Source organism: Ornithodoros turicata, unplaced genomic scaffold (assembly GCF_037126465.1).
Source record: "Ornithodoros turicata isolate Travis unplaced genomic scaffold, ASM3712646v1 Chromosome12, whole genome shotgun sequence".
In the NCBI taxonomy this organism is placed as follows: Eukaryota; Metazoa; Arthropoda; class Arachnida; order Ixodida; family Argasidae; genus Ornithodoros; species Ornithodoros turicata.
In genome coordinates, this window is record NW_026999301.1 from 1,779,638 (window position 1) to 1,803,778 (window position 24,141).

The following is a 24,141-nucleotide window of genomic DNA, read 5'->3' on the forward strand; positions in this document are numbered from 1 at the left end:
GGACGGGACATTGCATCGACAGAAGCACATTGTTGTCATAAGGCTGTTGACAACGTGAAAGGACATCAGCTTCTGGGCGTTTTTTTTTTTCTAATATTTTACGGTGTAGTCTGTAGAAGAAGCCACCCAGTTGATAAGACGCCCAGAGGCATCTGCCAGTTGCCTGTAAGATTTCAGGCGCGTCTTCGACATAAAATCGGATGCAGCCATATTCTTTCGTGACCAGGACCGCAGGAAAGGTCCATAGGTTTCATGTCGGCAGTACGATTTCTTGGCAGAGCATGCCGTGTCCTTCTTTCTCAATTGATACTTTCGCTCGCATGGTTAAAAACCCGAGTTGTACAGTACAGTTACATGTCACAGTTACAAGCAGTAAAGTTACAAGTAGCACATTTACACATTGTGCAGTAACAAGTAACTCGTTATCCAGTAACCAGTTACTTTTTTTGGTAATGAAGTAACGACTTACGTACTTTTCCAAAAATTGCAACTAATAACATATTCAATTGCAAAAATCGGTAAACGTTATTCTCGTTGCACGGTACATTTCTTCGCTTACACCCGGCTTCAACATGGACGACATTGCCCATTACTATGTGGAAATCCTGTAGGCTTTTAACACGAGGTGACGTGACCTGAATGTTCAGCTCCTGAAAGCCTTTGGTTGACAGTCATTCTACTGCTGAGTCCTAAGGTGGCAGGCATGACGGTTACAGCGTGTCCGGTCGTGGTATTGACCATGCGGAACATTCTGAAAAAGGACCATATTTTTTTCCCCTTTCTCTTGTTTTTTTTTTTTTTTTTTATCTCACAGCTTGCTGCCCATGGATGAATTAGAGTCACTAGGCTCGGCTAAACTCGGATCCTGAGGTGACATTGTCATTCTCTGCTGATTCCCGTGTCGTTGCAAATAATGTTCATCTGACCTAGACGACGAGATTTCGGGTTCATTGTACGCAGCTTGTGCGTATCATTAATCACGCACAGTATCCCTGAAAGAAAAAAAAAACGTCCGTGTATTTGCCATTTTTCCCTGCACGCATGTCGGGTCCAGTGAGAATGATTCGTTGGATTAATAAGATACACATATTCTTGTCCTTAGTGATTAGTAAGCTGGCACAAATAACAACCACGTCAGCGTGGCCCGCGTTGGATGAAATCTCCAAGGCGAAGACGACAAAAGGTGATGGTTGTAGCAGCAGAAGACGAGGAGAAGAGAACAAGGAAGTAGAGGACTTGTCACTTGACTTCCAACTGAAGACGGATGCATCTCATTACGGATCTGGAGCCATCGTATACCAGCGGCGTAAAGACAAACCTAAGGCCAGCAACTAAGTGTTATCGGATACCACTCACAGATGTTCTCCAACACTGAAATAAATTATACGACGACAGAGAAGGAAGCACTTGCTGTTCTACCAGCGGTGCGATATTTCCGTCCACATATATTGAAGGGGAAAAAATATTCCTCTTTACCGACAACCAAGCATTGTTTTTATCTTCTAGCTTTGTCGGAACCCCAAAGGAAGGCTTGCGAGGTGAATCCAAGAGCTCCAGCAACTCTGTTTCCAGGCCTTTCACCGACAAGCGGCAGATCTGACTGATGCAGATGCCATCTGCAGGTTCGCGGTCTCCAGCAGGGGAATCAATAAACCACATCAAGCGACGGGAAGGGTATGAAGAACTGCAGCCACAAAATGGCAAGCTACACGTACCAGACACCCTTGCCCCGACAACCCTCGAGCGTTATCACGACAGCCCAGACTCAGGAGCCACGACAGGTTCTGGAGAACATATAAGAAGATCTTCAGGAGGTTCACGTGGAAGACAGATCTAAGGAACTACGTGGCGCCCTGTTCGATATGCCAGAATTACAAAGTGATATACCGTCAGGCAGTGGATACCATGATGTTACTATTCGCTCGAGTATACCTTTTGAGACCATCCATTTGGATTTCGCAGATATGATCTCAAAAATGAGGGAGAAGGCGTCGCACGTACATAGGCGTTTTTTGGTATAGACCAGCGCGGCCCGGGAGAGAGCATCGAGGGCGCCGCGGTGTAACCTGTGCTCATTTCGGGTACCACCCTATTGAAAAATACCTCAGAAAATCTTACAAAAGAAATCTCTCAGACTGCTGAAGGAATTTCTATGAGGTTATGAGACTAAATCTTACAAAATTTCTCTCAGAGTTTCGCACAGGGATCCTGTAGGATTCCAGGGAGTATTTCTTACAGGCAGGGGCAATGCAGCTTTCTTACAGGGCTTCTTACAGGGTGGCCTGTGAGGCTTTTTCACAGGATTTCTTACAGGCCTCGAGACCCGCAAGAAAGCCTGTGAGAAAGTGTAATGGGCTACCCTGCAAGAAACATCCTAAGAAAGCTGCACTGCCACGTATGATAATTGAAGGATCCCATACTTACTTGCTGAGAAGTATGAGAGTAAGTCGCATGCCGTCACTGTAAGGAATGTTGCAGAACATTTGTGGCCCAGCCAATAAGTTCAGAAAGGCATGACCCAACGCATTGTACACGTACTTGAAATGTCCAATGCGACGACCAAGAAATTTCTTCATGTGATTATGACAACTTTTTGTTTCGCACATTGGGAACGCGTAGGCTTTCTTCCGTAAGAGCATCATCCAACTTTCTCGAGACGAGAATGGGTTACGACCACGTACGAATCCAATTAATTTCTGCTCGCTGCCGCTTCTTCCGAGTTTAACCTAGAAGAAACAGCATTTTAAAAAGCACGGTTAAAACAACATGTGTGTGCGTGAGAGATAGGCATAGAAATATATAACATACCGTTTGCCCAAAGCAGTTGCTATAACCATCTCACTGCATTCTACCTTCCATTCCTCAGAATACGTGCGAACAGGGGTAAAGACGCATAAAGAATGAGAATGCGTAGTACGGACGATTATATACCACACACACACACGTGCTATATACCTCAAAAGCGACGAAAATCCTGAATTCCTGGCGATATTTGCATGAGATGCGTAGCTGCGTCCATGCGCTTCAACGTTTCAAAGCAGACTAACGAACTTGCTGGCAGTTGGAATAAACGCTGTTTCTGAATCACGCTGTTTTCTCATAGAAATCACAAGGCCAGACCCTGAATTATCCCACAGCATATTTTCACATTCGTGTGCCTGTGATGATAGGTATTCGAATCTGCATCCTTTGTGGGAAATTCTGAGAGACGAAGATGTACTCGAAGGCGATCAAAAATGGACACAGGGTTGCCTGTATGCAAATGAATGAAAATAACCAACTCCCAAACTTCATGAGCGTTCTCGATCACCTGCAACTGTCCAGGAGTACGCCTTGTTTGCAAACACGAAGGTCGCTACCGGGCTGCCTGGACTACGGCGTTTTTGTTCACGTTGCTCAAGGTTTGGGCATCATACAGAAGAATGCATCTCGCAATGTCACCGATGCAAAGGAAAGCACGCTATGGCTGATTGCATCCTCAAGCGCACGTTCGCTGACATTCTTCCACCACCAAAGCCGTCGTCCACGGGTAGCAAGCGTGGGACCCAGCTCCGCTTGGGCCTGCGAACCAAGTCTCCACTTTGGTGCTAATTCCTTAAATTGACCAACAACGTGACGTCTCAATGGATGAACGTGAGAGCTTTTCTTGCGATGTCATCGATAACATGAGCCACATGAGCAACTGCTGAATGGGGCAAAACATGCATCTCCATCATCCTGCAATGGATGAAGACACAGAGGTGGGAAGCGACAGTTACTCCGCGACTTCTGATGTAAAGAGCGATACTATGACACACCCTGTCATCTTCAACAGGGCACATGGATACCGGGACACACTTGATAAGCGATTGCGAGATTTCAACAAACAATGACCCAACTACGTCAAGGAAACATCAACATGCTACAACGACGCCGAGCGAAGCCTCTGTTCCGACAAAGAGAACCATGTTGGCGAGCGACGTACACCGCGAACTGAAGCGAAATCTGTTTGGGGACTTTGACACCTCGTCTCACTAGAGTATTATTGCGTTAGCATTAGGAGTGTCAAAATGGAAAAAGCTGTATGTATGTATGTATGTATGTGTTGTGTCCATGTATGAGATGGTGAAGCCTCACCGAGGCAGAGGCATAAATGGACATGTAAATAGCATATAAGAGGGTAAATGTAAGTGGAGGTAAATAATTTAAAATTGCAGTAGTGAAGTAGGTAATTAAGAGCAAGAGGTAAAAGTCATTGAAAGTAATTAGAGGTAATTAAAGCAAGAAAGTTGAGTTTAAAGGTAATGAATGTAAGATATATGTAATCAAGAGAAAGATTAAATGAAATTAACTGAAGGTAACCGCAGGTTACCGATGTTAATTATATGTAATTAACGCCAATTAAAGAGAAATTGAGAGTAATTAAAGCAAATCGACGTAATTAATAGGCATTAAAAAAATTCAAGATTACCTCAGGTAACCTACGCTTACCTTCCGTTATTAAAGGGGGGCAATTACGGGGCAATTGAAAGTAATTGAGGCCGATTAAATGGACTTACACAATAGTAATTGAAAGTGTCGAACTGGAAGTCAAGTATAGACCGGAGGTGGACAATCGGAAGTCAGGTTAGACCAGAAGTGGAGAACCGGAAATCGAGTTGGACCGGAAGTGGATACCAGAAGTCAAGTATAGACGGGAAGCGGAAAACCGGAAGTCTGGTTTAGGACCGGAAGTGGACAACCGGAAGTTGGGTTTAGACCGGATGTGGATACCGAAAAGCCAAGTATGAACCGTAAAAGGCGCTTAACAGGCCATACCAGTCGGGGAGCAACTCCGATTCACGATTTTCCCGATTCTAGATGGCGCCACGCTCGCCGTCCTTATCACGCCGTTCGCCTCCGACTCCCGAAATAATCCCCATTCTGCGTGGTTTGTTTGTCGAGTGGTAAAGTGTCGGACTTTGCCGCGAAAGGTCCGTAGTCCGATTCGAGACATTCACGTCTTTTTGCTTGTCTCCTATTGCTACATGAGTACTTTATTTTTATTTTTTTGTTCTTATATATTTATGCTACAATTATTGTTTCCACAAGTCACTACCGCCTGTACTGACTGATTATGGAATGTTTAGTTGCTCTTCGTATTGTTTTACTAGTGCATACTTACTGTATGCCGAGTTGCCGACGTACAAGTGTGATCGGATAGTACGGATGCCGTTATCTCGGAGGCTCTCAATTGGATCTACCAGCGGCTATAAATTAGGCTATAAACATTGCCTACACACAGCGCTTACAATGCCAGTCTGGAGAATCTAGTGCTCGAAACGGTATTCCCCCGTTTTTTTTTGTTTTTTTTTGCACTCGATTACATAATAATAATAATAATAATAATAATAATAATAATTTTACTCAAGAAAGCAAACTACAAATGTAATAAAACAGGCCCGTCTAAGCCAAAAGGCTTGTGGCAGTCCGCCCTGAAGCAGCCAGCGGCATACAGTTTGACAGTATATGAACATATAAAGATACTACATCCTATGATAAAGTTGCCGTAGCGCTTTTTTTAGTTTGTACTTCGATTCCAAAGAAAAACTGTCGAAGGGGAGCTCATTAAAGTTACGAGGTACATAGCATTGCCTGCGACAAAGTCCATATTTTGTGTGTGAGAAATGCGCAACAAAGTTAACCCGCCTGCGTCTAGAAGGGCAGCATTCGCTAACCGGTGTCCTATATGAGGGGGCCCAAGAATGTTTTTACAACATGCAATTTACCTTGATAATAACTCTATTATTCATGCAAAAATGACATTTTGATATGCATATTTCTGGTAAGTAAGCATTATCAAATATCTGAATTCATTTACAAGGCGTTGGTGCAAAAGACTTTTCAAAATTTCCGTCGTAGAACAGATTTATTATTATTTCCCGAAAACTTCAGTAACATATTTGAAAGGCTCCTTTCCTCCATGTTCTCCCTTCTTTTTCTTTTACCTAACACCCGCTCAGAAAAATGACGTCAGTCGACAACCCCAGTGACAGGGGACCCCTTTTCTTCTGGTGTACCAGGTTGCAAAACCGTACAAAGGAGGTGAAGGGCGATAAAGGCTCCGGGTCGACACACGGAAACCAACCAAAAAAGATATGGGAAGGTCGAGCGGCAAGGCCTCGCAGCGGGAGTCGCGATATTCCTTACACGGTCTTTTTGCTTCTTTGTGCTTCAACGGCTGTCTAGATTTCAGTTCTTACTTGCATCTATATTTCAGGGGCTTTTAATGCACAATTATCCTCACTTTACCCACCACACACTTTCTTTTCGTAGTAAAAATATTGTAGATTATTGTTTTTCATCTTCGCTGGCTAGTCTATTTGCGAGCACCAAATTCTATGCATTCCAGTTATTTGATTTCTAATACAATAGCCACAAACTTTTTCATAATCTACACCATCCCATTCAGTGGTCATTCACTGGAGTGCTCACCCTGTGTCTCTTTGGCCTTTCCATTTTCAGCATTCTGACAGTTCGGCGTTATGATTTTTTTTGTCTTTTGGCTGTCGGCCTTCTGATAGTTCGGCGTCATGATTTTCGGCCTTTTGATAGGCTCAGTCAGCCTAAATAAATGCATTGCAATTAGCAAAAGCTATTTAAAAAATGGAAAAAGAAAAAAGGAGAAGGAGGAAGCTCTTGAACCCTCTTGAACGCCATCTTTATGTATAAATGAACAAGCTAAAATCAAATGTGTTTGACTGCACGTATCTGCATTTGTGTGGTTAGATAATGTTACCAGAGGCAAACCCAAGACCTTATTTTTTTTTTTGAGTGTGTGTAGGGGGGGGGGGGATGTGGAAGAACTTGCTTTGGATAGCATGAAATACGTTAACATTTCTTCACCTTCCTTCACCTATACCTTGTCATACTGACACTTAGGAATCACAGATGGTATTGTAGAAGGTATCATGTTTATTGAGACTTGTTTGACCACTTTCCAGCATGGCAGATGACTGTTTACATTGGAATTGTCACAACAGTTAACTGAATCCCTAGTGGTGTCAGTGACCACCACAGAAAAGAAGGCACTAAAAATTTACTGATATCCACCCCGTGATTCTGCAGCAGTAAGGTGCTTACAATATATCTTACAGCACTGTAGTGTGCTAAATTGCATATACTGCAGTATTACTAATCGCGAATTAAATTAAACTAGTATGTGAGAATGATATACTGATGTGAATAAATACATAAAGCAAATAGGGGGGAACAACTTTCCTCCGCTCTTGTCTGAACATATGCACCATCACCAAAATAATATTGCGCGAGTCTGGAGCCTGCTAATATACGCTCTCGAGTCGCAAGAGCGTTATAGGCAATTAAAGAAAGTATCCAAGTCTAATATATACACGACGGGATGCACACAGCTGTTTGTGAACGGACTGGTTCGCGAAAGCGCCTTTATAATGCAAAGTGTAGCAACACGGGAAGCTATAATAATGTGGCGTAATTTATCGTGCACGTCCTTTTGTTTATATGTATTTATTTATATTGTCGTATGCCGTATATAGCATAGCAATTGAGCTCTCAAACAACAACCATCAGTTGAACAATAAACGGAGTGAGATTAATATAAACTCGCTCAAAGACTCGTACACAACGCTGGACCCAAAACCCTTTTGCCGCCGACGCCGCGTATCGCGGTCACGAGACCATAACAACGCAGTGGAGAGCCGCCACCGAGAGCGTCTGTCCTGTCGCCCGCAGCGCCACCACAGCCTTGCACAAGGGGGCGCTCTATTTCGCATCGCCATCCAATGCGTCCCGCTATCTCTCACCATGCTCCCCGAAGGAGCAACGACGTCATCCGCGGAATGCGACAGCAGCGGCCCCTAGTGGTGAGGCGTCGCTCGTAGCGCCCTATAGTGGTGTACCCGACACAATGGTTAATCCTTCTATTCATCGGAGATAATCCGTCTATTGGGGGCTGCATTGGAAACAACACCCGGGAAGAGGTGAGCTTTTAAGATTACCAATTGTATCATACGGTTCTGTTGTGAAGTGAAAAATTGTCTATAGTAGTGCACGAGAGATAATTCGTGCACTACTTTTATAAGAAGAAACGAGAAAAGGAAAGTCATGCATGCATCATTTCGTGAATTGTAATGTATCACTGTTTCATATTCACATGTTTCCATTAAGTGAACGAACTAATGCAACTAAATTCCTCTCATGGTTACGCATTGTGTTTACCAGGAAGTCACATTTTTTCATTTTTTTGGTCTAGATGAAGGTTTGTTAGCCTTGTATGAAATAACAGACACATATCAACATGTATGCAGGTTGTGCACATTAAAACCAGCCATGTAGAGTGAAATGCCTGTTCTCTTTTGTTTTTGTTTTTTGTTTTTTTTTAATGTTCTAACCTATTCACGGTTGCTCTTTGCTTATTGCAGGTCTACTCATTCCAGAAGCAAGAATTGTACCATTGTAAAGCGAATGGAAATAAACTGACGTCGACTGAGATAGGTGTTCCTTCTTGGCCAATGACTGTAGGATGTCTCCAAAAAACGTCACAACAAAGCCGATGTCCATCTAGCTCTCCACAAGCAGCTAACTCCACCTAGTAGCCTGCTGCTTCACATCAACATCAACACTACCTTTGGGGTGTACACATTACACAATATGCTGAATTGTGGTATGATAACATACTGATTGTCACACAATATGTTTATATATATGATAAGGGCCCTAAGGGCACACTGCATGGCTTATACCCTCTGGAATGTATATCCATACCTGGCAGCAACATTGCATGTCAATGCACGTTACAATACACATTTTGACTTTTGGCCGTTATGAGACATCTTCGGCCGTAAGAGACACTTGGGGATTAGAGGATTATCGGCCTATTAAGACTTTCGGCCGTAGAATTTCGGCCATGCCCTAAGTCCGCTGTCCATGAAAGCAAAGAGGAGAGAGGCAGTGCGCGTGGGGGTGAAACGCCTCGGCCAGGTGGCGTGCAAGTTCACTGCGTACAGCGCCACTCGCAGTGGCGGAGTAATTACCGTCTCGCTAGAGTGTACTGAAAGGAGTGTACTAGAGTGTACTAGAAGTACTTCCCTTTCTAGTACACTCTAGTCTCGCGCCAGCCACGCCATAGGCGCAGCTGTTTCCAGCGAAAGCTAGTGCACGGCTACTTCTGCGTTGTGCCGCCGTGCTTTGCTAGCTATGGCAATGTTGCGTCTATTTTGTGGATTCGGCAAGGTGGAGAACGTGGAAGCATACTTCACAGGAGCGCTATTTTTGAAGATGGTGCACGATGTTTTGGTAGAATATCTAGAGCTGTGTGATGGACAGGTATCACTTCAACAATGCTATACTACACTCAAATCCAAGTCCAGTTATATGTTCTCAACCTGTCCAGGGGTGTTTTGTTTGTGTACAGTCCGAAGGAGACACAGACTGCGGTAGTCACTCGGATGACTCGTTTCTTTCAGAATTAATCCCAGAGCTAGAGTATTTTTACTTTACATATCTCCTCAATGAGCTCAGTGAGACCGAATAAACTTGTGGCTTATATTATCTGAATATCAACATTTGCTTTCTTCTGTAGCAATGTTCTAACAACTGAATAAATGATGCTCAAGTGAAGCCAAAGGTGTGTTATTGACTTCAGTGGTTAAAAGGACAGTCTCGTGCCAACACTGTCGTTTTAAAGCCCCACTGAATTACGTTCCATAGGGTTTAGAGACATATTCACTGCACTGGGATACATTTATTGGACTGGAGTGCACAAGTTGATGATAGGACGCTCAGGACCTTGTCCTCGCTACAAAAGCTATGCCGCTCCGAGGTTTTCACTGTCAGAACGAAAGTCAGGAAGTTGCCCGTGCGGATGAAGTTTGGTGACAGCTTTTTTTTTTTGTTGTTGTTGGCCTTTTCCTTTTTCTTTTTTTTTTTTTTGTTTTGTGCTGACGGGAAATAACCTTTATTTCCTGGACAATAGACCTGATATATCGAGCATAGAAACTGAACTATTGCTGCGTGCCGTGGGAGACGCGGATTTTTCGGATAGGATGCGGATGTCAAAAAGCTCATCCGCGCAGGGCTTTAGCTCACACGACAAAAGTATTACTTAGTCCTGCCCATCACCGCTACTCCCCAATCTCCGTTGCCGGCACCGTGGATACCGGAAACAACGCCATAAACTTAACCACCCAGGGATTGCAATACGCGTGTTATGCTACAGAAGCAAAGACTATGGTAACCTTGCAGAAGTCTGTGCCACAGCATATTGCTTGCTCATTAGAACCCAACCACACTAGAGAAAAATTGAATATAAAAGGAATTAAAACAGGAGCCCAAGGAACAAATATAGCACCCCACTGGATACATGCAACGTGGGTCACTGTGGTCGTAATACCCTCTACTACTACAAAAATTAATTTTTTCCTGTATACGAAAAAACACCCTCGAGATTTTTTAATATGTTGTAGAGGAAGGCTCGTTCTATATAACTGCGTTGATTTCAGGCGTATCCTCCGACCTCTTCATTGCGTGTTTTACGCCGATTGTAGCGAATTTTTTGAAAAAATCGCATACTTCCTCTTTTTTTTTCCTGCAATGACTATGAAACGTGACGTGTCTGGCGATTTTTCCTGTTGAAGTATTCCTTGGAGCCTTGGCAGGAAAAATTATTCATTGAAATTTAATGGTTTGATTGTCCACAAAAAAATCGCGAAGTAGGAGGAAAATTGCGAAATTTCCCGGCCTTTGTATACCTGCACCGATTACAGCACGACAGCGGGATTTGGATGCGGTGGTAGAGCATAGATTCTCTAACCGCAAAAGAAAACCACACACTTCTAGGGGCTTTCTATGAGCCGCACCTGCCGTTCACGCCAGGCACGGTTTTCGCCAGCGCTGCGAACTTTGCTCGTGTCTAGCACCCGCCACATTGAGATTTGGGGAAGAATGTATTCGTGGTGTGTCCGTTTTGTAGTACGTATTAGCGGCTGTCTAAAAAATTTTCGTAATAATTCGGGATCGTTTTGTGGGTGCTGAGGCAGGTCAGCTGGATCAATGTTCGCGTGGGAACGCCCAGCAGCACACTCCGGCATACACGGACGGTAGTTTCGCCTCCGTCGATAGGGGAGAAATTGGCCGCTGGCGTCGTTCCGCTAAACTCTGCGCTAAACTCCAGGAGCGCGCCCCTATACGGTCAAAATGTTCCGCGCGGTTTTTCTGTGCTACGGCTAGAGGGCGAAACAGAATGACGCGGTTTACGGGCTTTGAGACGGTATTTATCCGTACTCACGTTTCATGCTTTTTTTATAAAAACGGAAAGTGGTAGACATATGAATTTGATGTCTATCGGTTCCTGAAATATTTCCAGAGAAAGTAAATGGAAAGTTTTTTTTCGAAATGTCTATAGAAGTTTAATAAAACCTGTTCAAAGAGAAAGGGGAAAAATTGTGTATTTTTTCGCATTCGTGACGTCGCCGTAAAATACATACAACATGTATGAGAAATCTGGTAGCGTAATGCTCTTCATCTGGTCTTCCTCTTTACGATGAAACCACCCGCGTCAAAATCTGCGCGGCGGTTACCGAGAAAAAGCATAAAAACTGTTCCATAGGAAATACATTGGGACGGAGAGCTGGTATGCCCTCTTAATGCTAACGCATTTCTCTCGCATTTACCGCTAAATCGCCACTGCAATTTTTCATAATATGGGTCATATCGACTGGCGATATTTCTGTGCCGCTCGTACTCCTCTTTCGAGCAATGGATTTTCGAGTATGCGCTCTCAACGTACAGGGATTTCGAACCTGATAAGCAGGCACATGTAAATAATTTCGCCGCAGCTGCCGGAATAGACATTCTGGTTCTGCAGGAAACTAATTTTACCACAGTGCAAGAGGTAGAATCGATCAGACTCGAAACGTTTGAAGTATGTATACAGACAGAAAACAACATGAAGACAGAGAACAGATGTTGAACATGAGAGAACTGATGTTCTCTCATGTTCAACAGTTGCCGCCTGCGTCGATCCCGTCGTATGAATGTGTGTATGAGTGAGCAAAAATGTATGAGTGAAAGGAGGATGAGTGAGAGAGAGTGGCTGGTTTGTCCCTTCAGATGACGCACCCTGGAAGTCGCTGAGAAGGCGTGTTAGCTTAGCTCAATTGGTAGAGCCCTGGATCGGCAGTCCAGAAGATGTGGGTTCGACTCCTACAGCTGGCTAACCCTTTCAGTGACTTTCATCTTTCCCGACAATGCATTTTTCGCCTATCTTGATGTTCACCTGTTAAACCCACCTTCTACATTTCTTGTGGGAGACTTCAACTGCGTCTTGACAGTGTGAGAGATGTGCAAGGACCTGGTGCTGGACCACCTGTGTGCAGACTTGTACGTAATGCGTTGCAAGTAATTATGTTACGTGTAATGAATTACTTTTTGAGTGGTCAATTACAATTTTGAGTAATCAGTTGCCGAGTAATCAGTTACTTTTGAGGTAGAGCCTGACTCAAAATAACAATGCTCTGTGACAAATTTCCTGTGTCTCTGTTGGGCTATTTTGTTGTCGTAAGCCGAAGCCATCGTAAAAGCGTTCTGGATTTCTATGCTGGCCCCTCTTCCTAATCTCCCTACTCCTGCTATCAGCGTGCTGTGTCTGATTACGGTAGGTCACGCTCAGGAATTCTATCGAGTGAGTCATGTGGAAGTTCCCAAAGATATACTAATTGTCAGTCCCTCAGGTTTCCTATTCCTGAGCCCTCAAAGGGTCAGCGTCTTGACAGGGAATTCAGACTCGTGCGTAACGCGTTACTAGTAATTGCGTTACTTGTAATCAATTACTTTTTTGAGTAATTTTTCGAGTAATCAGTTACTTAAAAGTCAAAGTAATTTTTCGAGTAATCAGTTACTTTAAAGTCAAAGTAATTTTTCGAGTAATCAATTACTTTTCTGAGTAATCGATTACTCAGCAATTGATTACTTTCCCGGCAGAGACTAACTCTCATCTTTTAGATGTTCTGCCCCAAGTCAAGATCTTCGTGCTGTCAGCCTTTGTTCTGGAATTTCAGGGTCTCTCCCCTAATCTGTTCCTACACCAGTGTGGTGGTACCTTTGTGGTAGCTTTTGAGGTTTAGTGAGTCCTGGGGAAGTTCCACGCATGATCTTCCACAATCGGGTCAACGTCTGCCCGGGCGATAACTACAGTAGACGTACATATTTTTGGGTTATTTCAGCTGTTCCACTGTTGAACTTTCCTTTTTTCTTCTTTATTTCTTTTTTTTTTTTTTTTTGCTTAGGCACACAAAGACGGGTATAATTTGCGTGAATGCAGAGTAACGACCGGAGTAACGCGTTATTTTTCTACTCGTTATTCAATTACATTTGAAGTCCTGTAATTGGTAACGGTAATCAATTACTTTTTCCGTACAAGTAACGGTAACGGTAACCAATTACCTTTTTCGAGTAACGGGCACAAGTCTGCAGGGAATAAGAAGTCGTAGTACAATCGGTTGCATAGTTAGTCTGGTCCCTGTTAGTTGTGGTTCTTCTGCTTACGTTCGACGCTGTAATCGCACTGAGGAAAGGACTTGGAGTCGGCAAACGAACAACGAACGATCAAAAAAGATAGACACAGAGAAATACTTCAGCTTCAACATGCCCGTGGTCCAAGTCATTGGGAATGGTGTTGTGTCGCGGTATCCAGAGGCGGTATACCTAACTTCTCCTAGCAACACTTCCTTGTCAGTTCTCACCAAGTACCCGATCATGCGGTAAGTGTTTTTCAGACCTACAACACAGCATCTCTATCAAATGCTGCTGTAGAGTGGTCTTCAGCGCAGCCGCCGATATCTTAACCCGAAAATACGGCAAAATTAAGGACCACAATTTTGAGCCGTGACTGGGTTAGTGTGTAAAGCAACGTTATGTGGCTCATTTGTTCAGACATGCAACATATTATTGCTTCCTCCTCACGCACAAGTCTTTCGCGCTATTTCAGTGTCCCAATCACTTGGGTGTTGGGTTTTCTTTTTTCTTTTCGCAGCACACAGGGGCGCAAGTTTTTGTGGGAACTGAAAGTAATGGCCCGAGTAACGCGTTACTTTTATACTCGTTACTCAATTACATTTCGGGTTGAGTAATTTGTAACGGTAATCAATTATACTTTTGCTAGAAGAGTAACGGTAACGGTAATCCGTTACTTTTTGGGAGTAACGGGCACAAGTCTGCGCGGCCTGAGCGACACAGAAAAACAAATGCGACACAGCGGCTGAAATACTTTGTGTAGCTCAGGCTTTCTCAACAGTTCTCCTAACCTATCTAGAGCGGATAACTCACCTTACAAAGAGTGCCTAATGCTCAATGCCTTTTAATGCAGCTGTGATTTTTGTACAATTGAGGTCAATTGCCTTGACGTTACTCTGTGATTTCATATTTTCATGTACACTTTTACGAGTTTTTTAGGGACTTGCTCCGTTCATTGATGTACTCGTCCAGCTTCTCACAGTTCGCTCTAACAATGTCTTTTGCGTGAGCAGAATAAAGGCTAAATGACACAAGCTTTTCCAGCACATCCTTCCGGGTACGTACCAGTACTTCTTGAATATACTTGAGCATAATTTTCACTTGCTCGGCTTGCTCTTCAGTTGTATTTTCCAGTTCGTCAGACATTGTCTTAATTTCTTCAATCACATCACCTAATTTGTTTTCTATGATCACGTTGACAGCGTTGAGAATCTTGCTAACGTCTGCCGCAGGTGGTCTTCCGGCTGAAGTTTTCTTCGGAAACACTGGCTTATCACTTAATGTACCCCGCAGATCACTTATAACATCTTGTAGCTTTTCAGTGATGTCGGTCGGTGATGCATTTGGTATGGCAGATGACTGGCTGGGGTTGACCCACCACTTGAGAAATCCGTTTAGATATTCCTTCATCTGGGAAAGATCCAGTACTGGCTTAGCAGACCGTCGTGTGGCAGAAATTTTCTTCGGAGACATTAGAGTAGCGCTTAATGTACTCCACAGCTCGCTTATAAGCGCTTGCAGCTTTTCATTCATGTGAGTCGGTGATGCGTTTAGTATTGCGGAGGACTGGCCTGGGTTCGTCCACCGCTGGAGGAATTCGTTTAGGTATTTCTCCATCCGGGAAAGATCCAGTAGTGCCGTAGGGTACAACCCGACTGTCGATCCTTCATGCCACTTTGGGATATTTCCGCTTCTCAACAACAAATATGTGGCCTCCGTAATGGTATGTGTAACATAGGCGCTTGTTTCATGAAGTGCTCCTGATAGACGTTTAACGTAACTGTCTTCACGCTGTGTTCGTCCGTACGTACTACTAAGATGTCCTCTGTAGTCTCTAAAACATAAGCAGCATTTTGAAAACGACCGTAATGATGCCAAAAACAACAGCATGACGTATCGCGAAAAGGCAGTCGTGTTGTACTTACAACAAACTGAAGCCTGGAATCACGTTTGACCTTGTGAAATCTGAGAAATGGGCAAAGGGGAATGAATGACATCCCGCGATTCCGCTATGAGACGTTGTACACGACTTTAAGCAATGACGTAGAGTGGGATGCAAGTCCACTTACATGCAATGACCAGGAGAGCAAGGACTGGCGCGAGTATTGGTCTCATCACCTGGAAATAACACCGTTGTATAGGGTATTGTAAGTGGCATCTGCAGTACGTCTCATATGCCTCGTAATAAATTAACGAAGATCTCTCCATACGGGACTGGTAATCGGTTGACGAATTGCGACCCTTGCACTGGTGTGATGAATGTGCTTTCATCGCTAATTAATCGATATACTGAGCGTCCTCGTTCTAAGAGTCATATGATTCTTTAGGAGAGCCGTTCATACCAATTCTTTCGCAAGTACCTCTAAATCATCGTTCAGCTGTACGCAGCCGGAGGAATAATGGGGATCAGAAAACCGCAGAAGCTGCCGATTTGCAATACAGAGCCATGGACCTCCATCACCGCCGTTGTCACCTCAAGACAATAATGAATAATGTATAATAAGTTGTAGCTACATTATAGCTACATGATGATGTCAATTATGAGCCTCGCGATTAGTGATGACGATATAGCTGGATGGACACCACTTGGTGCAACGTTGCAGGCGGTTCATGTGCACAGTAACGCTGCATTGGACAAGACATTTTTGCATGTTGGAATACTAAGGAGCAAAGCTAATGACTAAAGCTGAGATAACACCTGCTTGGGATATCGCGTTCAAAATTGCAGTTTATGTATGCAATCGCTTCTAGACCAAATTTCGTCGCAGTCATTATTAGATAATAGTGTTAAAAGTTATACAGGGGCCAAGCTCGACCGAACGACCAATGAGTTCAAGGAGTGTAGGCTTGCGGTCAGCTCCGAGTTACGCCGCTTTGCAGATTTACCTTTTTCCTTCTTCCGGTTGTTACCTTGCAAGGTAAAAACTGGTATGTGTGTGTACGACACCTTCTCGGTGTAAATATTATCTCATTATATTTCGCTTTGCATGGTTATCGTAATCGTTGATTAACTGTGTATTGACTATCTTTATGATACATTATATCCTAATTTCCTTTGTAAAAGAATTGCACTGGAACCATTAATCCAAACTCGCTCTGGGTTCTGAAATCATGCCATGTCTTTCTTAGAATAAAACGGCTTGGATGACCTTACGTATAAATCTACTGCAATTACCTATTTATTTATTTACCCGCGTGGACGACAGTCACCATTTGAGGAAGACGACGACTTGTGCTGATGTCGCGTTCCTATGCTCGAGGAGCAACAACAACACGTTCACATGGACTGTCTTCTGAATGGAACAGACTAGAGAACCATCGCAGGAATGCCATCGCAACTGAAGGAAGATGATTTTGCTAGGCACATGCTCATTGTGCTTGGTGAGTGTGATGTTGATTATTTTGGCAGCGATAAGCGGCAAAGTCTATCTCTCCTCTCCATTTAAACTAGCATACACTGTACCGATTTAACGAGATCATCGTTTAGAGAACTTGAGTAGAGCTCGTCAACCCAATATGACAAATATGGCAATATCGCAAACCCTTGCGTGAACTCCTAAGCTGAAACCGTTCGTTTGTAGAGAAGAGACACGTGAGAATGTTTTAGGCTTTTCCGTAAAATTCTGCTCGACTCTGCAGAAACTAAGGACGGGCCAACGGAATCCGCGAATCCTCGAATCCCAGGCAAGGATTAGATTCGTAAATCCGAATCCCAATGCACAAAACGGCGAACTGAATCGCGTTTGTTTATTTCTTTTTAAAATTGGCGCTTCCGGAGTGCGCCGAAAGCCTGCTTGGCTTTCAAATTGATTGGCACCAAAAATATCCCGATTTGAGGAAACTGGTCAGAAAGTTCCTTATCACGCCCCCACCGACAATGTCATAAAAACTCAGCACATCAGGTGTCATAGCTGATAAAAAAATTAAAAAAAACGCTAGACCCTGAGCGGGTGAGAATGCTGGTGTTTCTGAACAAAAGTCTGCAATAATTTAAAACTTTCAGCTGTGGTTTCTTCTTTGTTTGTTTAGATTGCTCTGGACTGAGAGAGTTCATGCAGGAACTCTTATAATACAAGTTTAAAAGTAACATGTGTGTCCTTTTGATTGTTTCTCAGTTTTACGGAAAGAATTCGGACTCTGGAGCTTAATGTATTTCCTGTAGTCGGTGTAAAATAAATTACATTTGAGAAATATACAGGGTCCCGGAAAACGTGTCATTGAATTATAATAAAAAAACTACGCCACCTAGAATCCTGCGGTTAACGGCATTTGTTCTTATTAGGTTTTTGCCACCTCCTGACGTGAATGCCATGTATCCTAAGTTTAATTATGTAAATGTTTGCGAACTGAACTCGGAAATCCAAGTAAATATCACTTTTTTTACCCCGCCAATATGAAGAGCGTGCTGAATTTACTCAAATTCATGATAATTGACAGTGATATTCACGAGCTATCCCATCGGAAAAAATAGCCGAATATCATGCTTTTCGGAGCACCGGACCGTAACGGGCGATGACTTTTTGAGCGCAACCGCACTCACTCCGACGAAAGGAGGTTCCGAAGCCAGCCCACAGAGTGATAGTAGGTATCTTCTATTTGGCCTGCACCACCGGCACTAGTTCAGGGGAGTGCCGATGAGGTGCCAAGAGCGTGTGCCGCCAACTGAGACAGTTCAAGTGCAGGTTCAACACTAGCGCTTCCAAAACGAACAAGCGAGTGCAGGTGCAGGTGCCGTCCGTACTGCGTCCACTATCATGTTCTCTCCGCTTGTCTTTCCTTTCATGTATACTGTTTGTGCGCGTTGTGTTTCATTCGCTTTACTAGTCATTGGTGTAAGTGTTTGTTATGGCTCTGTACCTGTAAGCAGAATTGGAACTGCTGGATTCCGACAGTTACAACGAGTTGACGACGTATGCATTCTATTGACTTGCGCCGAAGGGGAGGGGGGAGTTACAGACGTGTCGTCTGCTCCGCGTGCACTCGTACTGCACTTTCTATCCAGCAAGTGCAGCCCGGTCGTGAACTCGTGCAGAACTAGTGCTGCACCGTTACATAACGAATACGAGAGTGCAGAAGGCACGAGCGGCAAAACGAATACAGAAGCGCTGCACCACCGGGAACTAGTTCAACGAGTGCACCCAAATCGAAGATACCTAGTAGAAAAAGTAACGGTTCCTAAAATTGGGAGAGGGAAAGGATTATCCCAGCGAAAGTCGGACGCGATAAGCCATGCCTGTATTATCTCTTTCTGCGATGCCGGGGTGGGCTGGGTTTCCAACCTCCTTTCGTCGGACTGACAAAGATTGCGCTGAAAAAATTAATCGTGCGCTATCCTGTGGGAGGTCTGTAGAGCATGATGTTCGGCTATTTTTTTCGATGGGATAGCTCCTGAATATCCCCGTCAATTATCATTAATTTGAGTAAATTAAACACGCTCTACGCATTGGTGGGGTAAAAAGCTGACCTGTACTTGGCAAATTTCCGACTTAAGCTCGCAAAAATTTACATAATTAAACTTACGTTACACGACATTCACATCAGGAGGTGGCAAAAACCCAGTAAGAACAAATGCCGTTGATCGCATGACTCTAGGTGGCGTAGTTTTTTTATTACAATTCAATGACACGTTTTCTGGAACACCCTGTATATGGGTATATTTCCCCTGAAAGTGGACTACTATTTCATTTGTTTTTCATTAAAGAGAGGTAGAAAATTCTGCTTCAAAACACTTTTCTGTAGGAACGTTTTTTTTCCTGACTTTTTAAACTCTTCTTTAGGAATTCAAAAGATCCGAGATTCGTAAGATTCGCGGATTCGCATAACCTTCCGTGGATTCGGAAAATTCGGGATTCGTCCCATCTCTAATAGAAACATTTAAAAAATCCGCAGAACCTTCTAGAGCAAGTAAGTGGCATTAAACCTCACTCGTGTCCGTGATTGGCATCGCCATGTAACAACCATAGACACTCCATGAAGAAATGCAGCTGAAGGAACAACGAGACGGGACGCAACAAAATGCGTCTTTCTGGAGGCCCTATCAGACGAAGAGGACCGCTGCTACACAAAGATGCTGACTGACCTTATGCGTTAAAATGCTCCCGATTAAAATTAGCGATACACTGACCCTTTACCGCCTCGTCTCACTCATACGAGATAGACCTGCAGCGAGATGGCTAGGAGGAAAGGGTATAATACCAACGTAATCTATATTCTATGCAAACGTGTCACGAGGTATTTGACGGTATTTGTTCTTTATAAGTGTGGCGTCAGCAAACCTACAGCACTTTGGATAACTGACCTCAGCAGAAGGCGTAGCAATAGGTGTCCCAGCTAAGTGTGTACAGAATTTTGAAAAATGGGTATATCACTTTTTACTAGATGAAATCAATTGCAGTATATTCTGGGAAGCAATGCTGATGCAGTATGCAATGTCTTATTAAAGGACCACGGAAGCGAAAATAAGCTGCAAAGCTGTTTGCCTCATATTGCGATGTGTACCAGAACAATCCGGAATTCGACTTAGATTTACGTACATTAGTTGAAATGCCGCCATAATCACGATATAAAATTCGGCCGCGGAGCACTTTTTAGGCCCCTGGTGAGCGCCGCCATAGCAGACCCCGGAAGTGACGCATGTTGTCACTCCTGTTGGAGTGGCTGACTTTCATTTCGCGGTTGTTTTGCGATATGAGGTTGATTTTCGCGACAAGAAAAATTGTATATGCTTGTGAAGTGTTTCTTGGCTGTGCTACAGGCTGCTGACTGTGCTGCCGACTTCCGTTCGGCAACGCCAGGACACTTGCACGATCAAGGGACCGAAGGGACCAGATGTTCCATTAGGACAACCTCGTTGATTTTATAATTAAAAAGTCAATTGTCGAAAGTTAATTGTGACATTGCCTTAGGAGTTTGCTACTGCCCTCCTAAGGAGTGCTCTTCAGCATCTAATATATTTTGAATAGATTTCATCTCGGGAAAAATAGATATATCTATTTTTTAAGATTCTGTATACGCTTAGTCGGGACACCCTATGTATGATGGAGCGTAACTTTCTGAGGCTGAAATGCACATACTAACACAACACAAGCCTTCAGGTGCCTAAGGACATCAACCATGAGAGAACAGTTACGTTACTTTGCTTTCCATCACGTTCACCAGACGCCGCTGCCTCGTCATTACGTTGTGTTTCTGAGCAAAACCGTTGGAGAGAATGTGAAGACAGTGAGCACACGCTCACTGTCTTACCCTCTCTCACTCTCTCATCCCGTTAATTGAACAAGGCCCCTTGGTGAGTCGTCGGAAAGCAGACGCCACTTGACCGGCAGTACGCGGTTTGATTCCCACCGCTTTCTGGCTTTCTGTTTTTTTTTTTTTGTTTTTTTTTCGACACATTTCAAATATTTCAGTTATTACTGTATATCAATAATACGGAACACTGCATGGCTTCCTGGTTGTTCTCCTATCCCATACAGAACAAATAGGTCCGCTTTCTTGGGAGAAATTATTTTCTCAATTGTTCTGCAAACAGTTCAGTATGTCTGCATTGTAATAACTAATAAGTGTGCCTTTCATCGTTTCAAGCGGCGTATCGTTAGCGAGGTGCTCCCGATAACGGTTCCAAAAAAGCAGGATGAGCCTTATTGTTTTCAGATGACTGGCATCACGTTGTTAACCCAGCAGCTTCCTTCATCGCATCATACAGTGCTTCCGATCTAGTCAAAGTCTTGTTGCGACGATAAGTAGAACTCTGTACAGAACTATGGCAGGATTTACCTATGTTACATTGCAATGTTTTCGCAGGACAATCATTCGGTCGTGCCTTAGTATTTCCGGGATCGTCTTAGGCAAATTCAAACAGTTCATTACAAATGCAAATTCCAAATAATGAATGTAAAGCTAATCACATACACGTGCGTCATATATCACACTTCCTGAGCGGCTACGCGGGAGTCTTCAATGCGCCATTGTAGTACAGTCAAACTCCTTTATAGCGAACACCTTTTTAACGAAAATACCACTACAGCAATTTTTTTTGCGGTCCCGCTGGAGCCCTATAGGTCCAATAATGGACATCCTTTTTAACGAAAATACCTTTACTGCAAATTTTTTTTGCTGTTCCCTGAGTTTCGTTGTAAAGGAGTTTGACTGTATATAACAATTGCATAGCAGGATAAACTGGGACTAATTCGTTTTACCGGATGTGCTTATATACCGGCCTGATCAATTGCTGTACGGCTACTTTTGACATTCTCGATCGCCTTCTCAATGCAGTGTGCTGTGCCGTCTTCGCCGTAGGCGTCTTGCTTGTACTAAAGTTCTCGCAGCCAAGAGGAAAATTGAAGGGTATACTTGCAAACCGAGAGACCAGTTTCGTTGTCACGACCAGCACTGGGGACATCCTGGGTGTCCAATTGGATGTCTACAAAGTCACTGTTCGCGCTTTCTATGGCATCCCGTATGCACTGCCTCCCCGCAATGGACGTCGTTTCTCCCACCCGATCGCTGCCTACCCCTGGAAGGGCGTCCACGACGGTACCGCCATCAATGCCCGTTGCCCGCAGCGGGCTCAAGATTACTATTTCGGCCGATCCAGTAACGTGTCCATAGACGAAGACTGCCTCTATATGAACGTGTACGCACCCAAGGTAACACACGGTGGGTCAGCTGGTAGAGCGGTAATGGTTGTCCTGCACGGCGGTAGCTTCTCCACGGGCTCCAATGCGGACGATTTGTACGACGCGAGGTACCTGGCCGCTTTCGGAGGGGTTGTCGTGGCTGTGCCCAACTTTCGGCTGAACGCTTTTGGATTTTTACGAACTACACTACACGAAGCTCAAGGTAACCAGGGACTGTGGGACCAGTTACTAGCGATCCAATGGATATATGAGAACGCTCGCGTGTTCGGTGGGAAGGAGGACACCCTTACTCTTCTTGGTGTGGACAGCGGAGCCATCGCAGCGGGACTGCACATGTTGTCGCCGGTGAGCAGGCCGTACATCAAGAGGGCGATCATGCAAGGTGGAAGTCCCTTCCTCGTCACGGAGCACGTTCCTTATGCAAGGAAAGCAGAATTCGAAGCACTCGCTCGCGATGTGTGCTTCGGCGGTTCCCACGGAATCTCACTGTCCGAAGAGGAGCGGCTCAGTTGCCTGAAAAACGCGTCATCCTGGGAGATATTGTCCAACTTAGACGACTTTGATGGCATTCACGGACGTATATTTGGCCCGTCCTATTATGATCTCGATACGGAACTTTATATCACAGCGATAAAGAGCAACCATAACGAAGCAGAGAGGGAGAACCTAATGGACAAAGATATACTGATTGGCTTCACAGCAAACGAAGGGGAATACTTTCTGAGACAGTTTTTTAATTCCTGGTCCCTGCAGTCTGTGAACCGCTTCCCGAGGGCCTTCGTGACAGTATTCCAAGAGAGGCTTGTATTGCAATACTACTCACAAAGAAGTCTCGGTTCCGTCTTCGAGTACTACTATGATCGCAAGAATGGTATTTCATATCAAGACTCTTATATCCAAGCATGCAGATTCCTTGGCGACGTGTTGGTCAAATGTCCCGTGAAGATGATGGCAGATTACGTGTCTAGAAGCGGCGGAAATGTGTTCGTTTACGAGTTCGACTACCATTTATCCCCTTCTCTACTGAATATCAACGTGAACCACTTTACGCAGTGGCGCGGCGCCACTCACTATGCAGACGCCCTCTTCAGTCTCGGATACTTCTTTGGATTGGCGTACACCAGACAAGTTGACAACGACACCCTCTCCATGAGTCGACGCATCATCCAGAAGTGGGCTGTCTTTGCCGAGAGTGGGTGAGAAAGATGTAGCTTGATTCGCTCGATGGACGCGTAACAGTTTAGCGGTACACTCATAGAAATGAACTCCACCGCATAACACGCTCCTAGTCAACCATCGTCTTGAATGATATCGTTATCACACTGATTTGTTGAAAACGGGAGGCGTACGCCTTTTTAGTGGCACTTATGCTGTTCATAATGTTCATTGTCATTAAAAAACGCGTACGCCTCCCGTTTTCAACAGATGACATCATTCGAGACTATGGTTGACGAAGAGCGTGCTATGCGCGCTGAAGTTTATTTGAATTCTTATTTAAATGAGCGCCTCCCACTCATTCACACGGTGCGCGGGACAGATACTTGTAAAAAAGAAAGTTCGTCGATTGGTGCACCCGTTCGCGAATTATTTAGCCTGGGGATTTAACTGAAACACCCGGTATAATTAAACGTACGTTACATGACATTCACATCAGGAGACGGCAAAACACTCTAAAACTGAACTTTACTGCATAGCACGCTGTGAGCCAACCATTGTCGCAAATGATAGGGTTATCGCTTCTGATTCGAAGAGAGAGGGGGCGTACACCTTTTTGTGTCAATTGGGATATACGATAATTGACACAACAAGGCGTGCGCCTCCCTCTCTCTTCGAATGAGAAGCGAAAACCCTATCATTCGTTGCAATGGTTGGCGCACAGAGTGCTATGCAGTGAAGTTCAGTTTTTAGAGTGAAAACCCAGTGAGGACAAATGGCATTGACGGCATGATTCTAGGTGGCGTAGCTTTTTTTTCTTTTTCTTCTATGACACGTTTCCTTG

The 24,141-nt window shown here is 44.2% G+C and overlaps 2 protein-coding genes across 3 annotated transcripts; one reads left to right on the forward strand and one right to left on the reverse strand.

Annotated features, from left to right (window-relative positions):
- Positions 1-14,334: 14,334 nt before the first annotated feature.
- LOC135371752 (uncharacterized) lies at positions 14,335-16,052 on the reverse strand. 2 transcript variants are annotated; one of them, XM_064605721.1, is made up of 4 exons: positions 15,867-16,052; positions 15,576-15,624; positions 15,432-15,471; positions 14,335-15,340 (listed from the first exon to the last, which is right to left on the reverse strand). In XM_064605721.1, exons 2-4 carry the CDS (start codon positions 15,619-15,621, stop codon positions 14,431-14,433), a joined length of 996 nt encoding a protein of 331 aa, XP_064461791.1. In that variant the 5' UTR covers positions 15,622-15,624; positions 15,867-16,052; the 3' UTR covers positions 14,335-14,430. The 2 variants fall into 2 exon arrangements, with proteins under 2 accessions (XP_064461791.1, XP_064461792.1); XM_064605722.1 differs by having other exon boundaries at positions 15,849-16,052.
- A 772-nt stretch (positions 16,053-16,824) lies between these two features.
- Positions 16,825-23,342, forward strand: LOC135371718 (acetylcholinesterase-like). The gene is made up of 2 exons (XM_064605690.1): positions 16,825-16,887; positions 21,778-23,342. Exons 1-2 carry the CDS (start codon positions 16,833-16,835, stop codon positions 23,340-23,342), a joined length of 1,620 nt encoding a protein of 539 aa, XP_064461760.1. The 5' UTR covers positions 16,825-16,832.
- Positions 23,343-24,141: the final 799 nt, after the last annotated feature.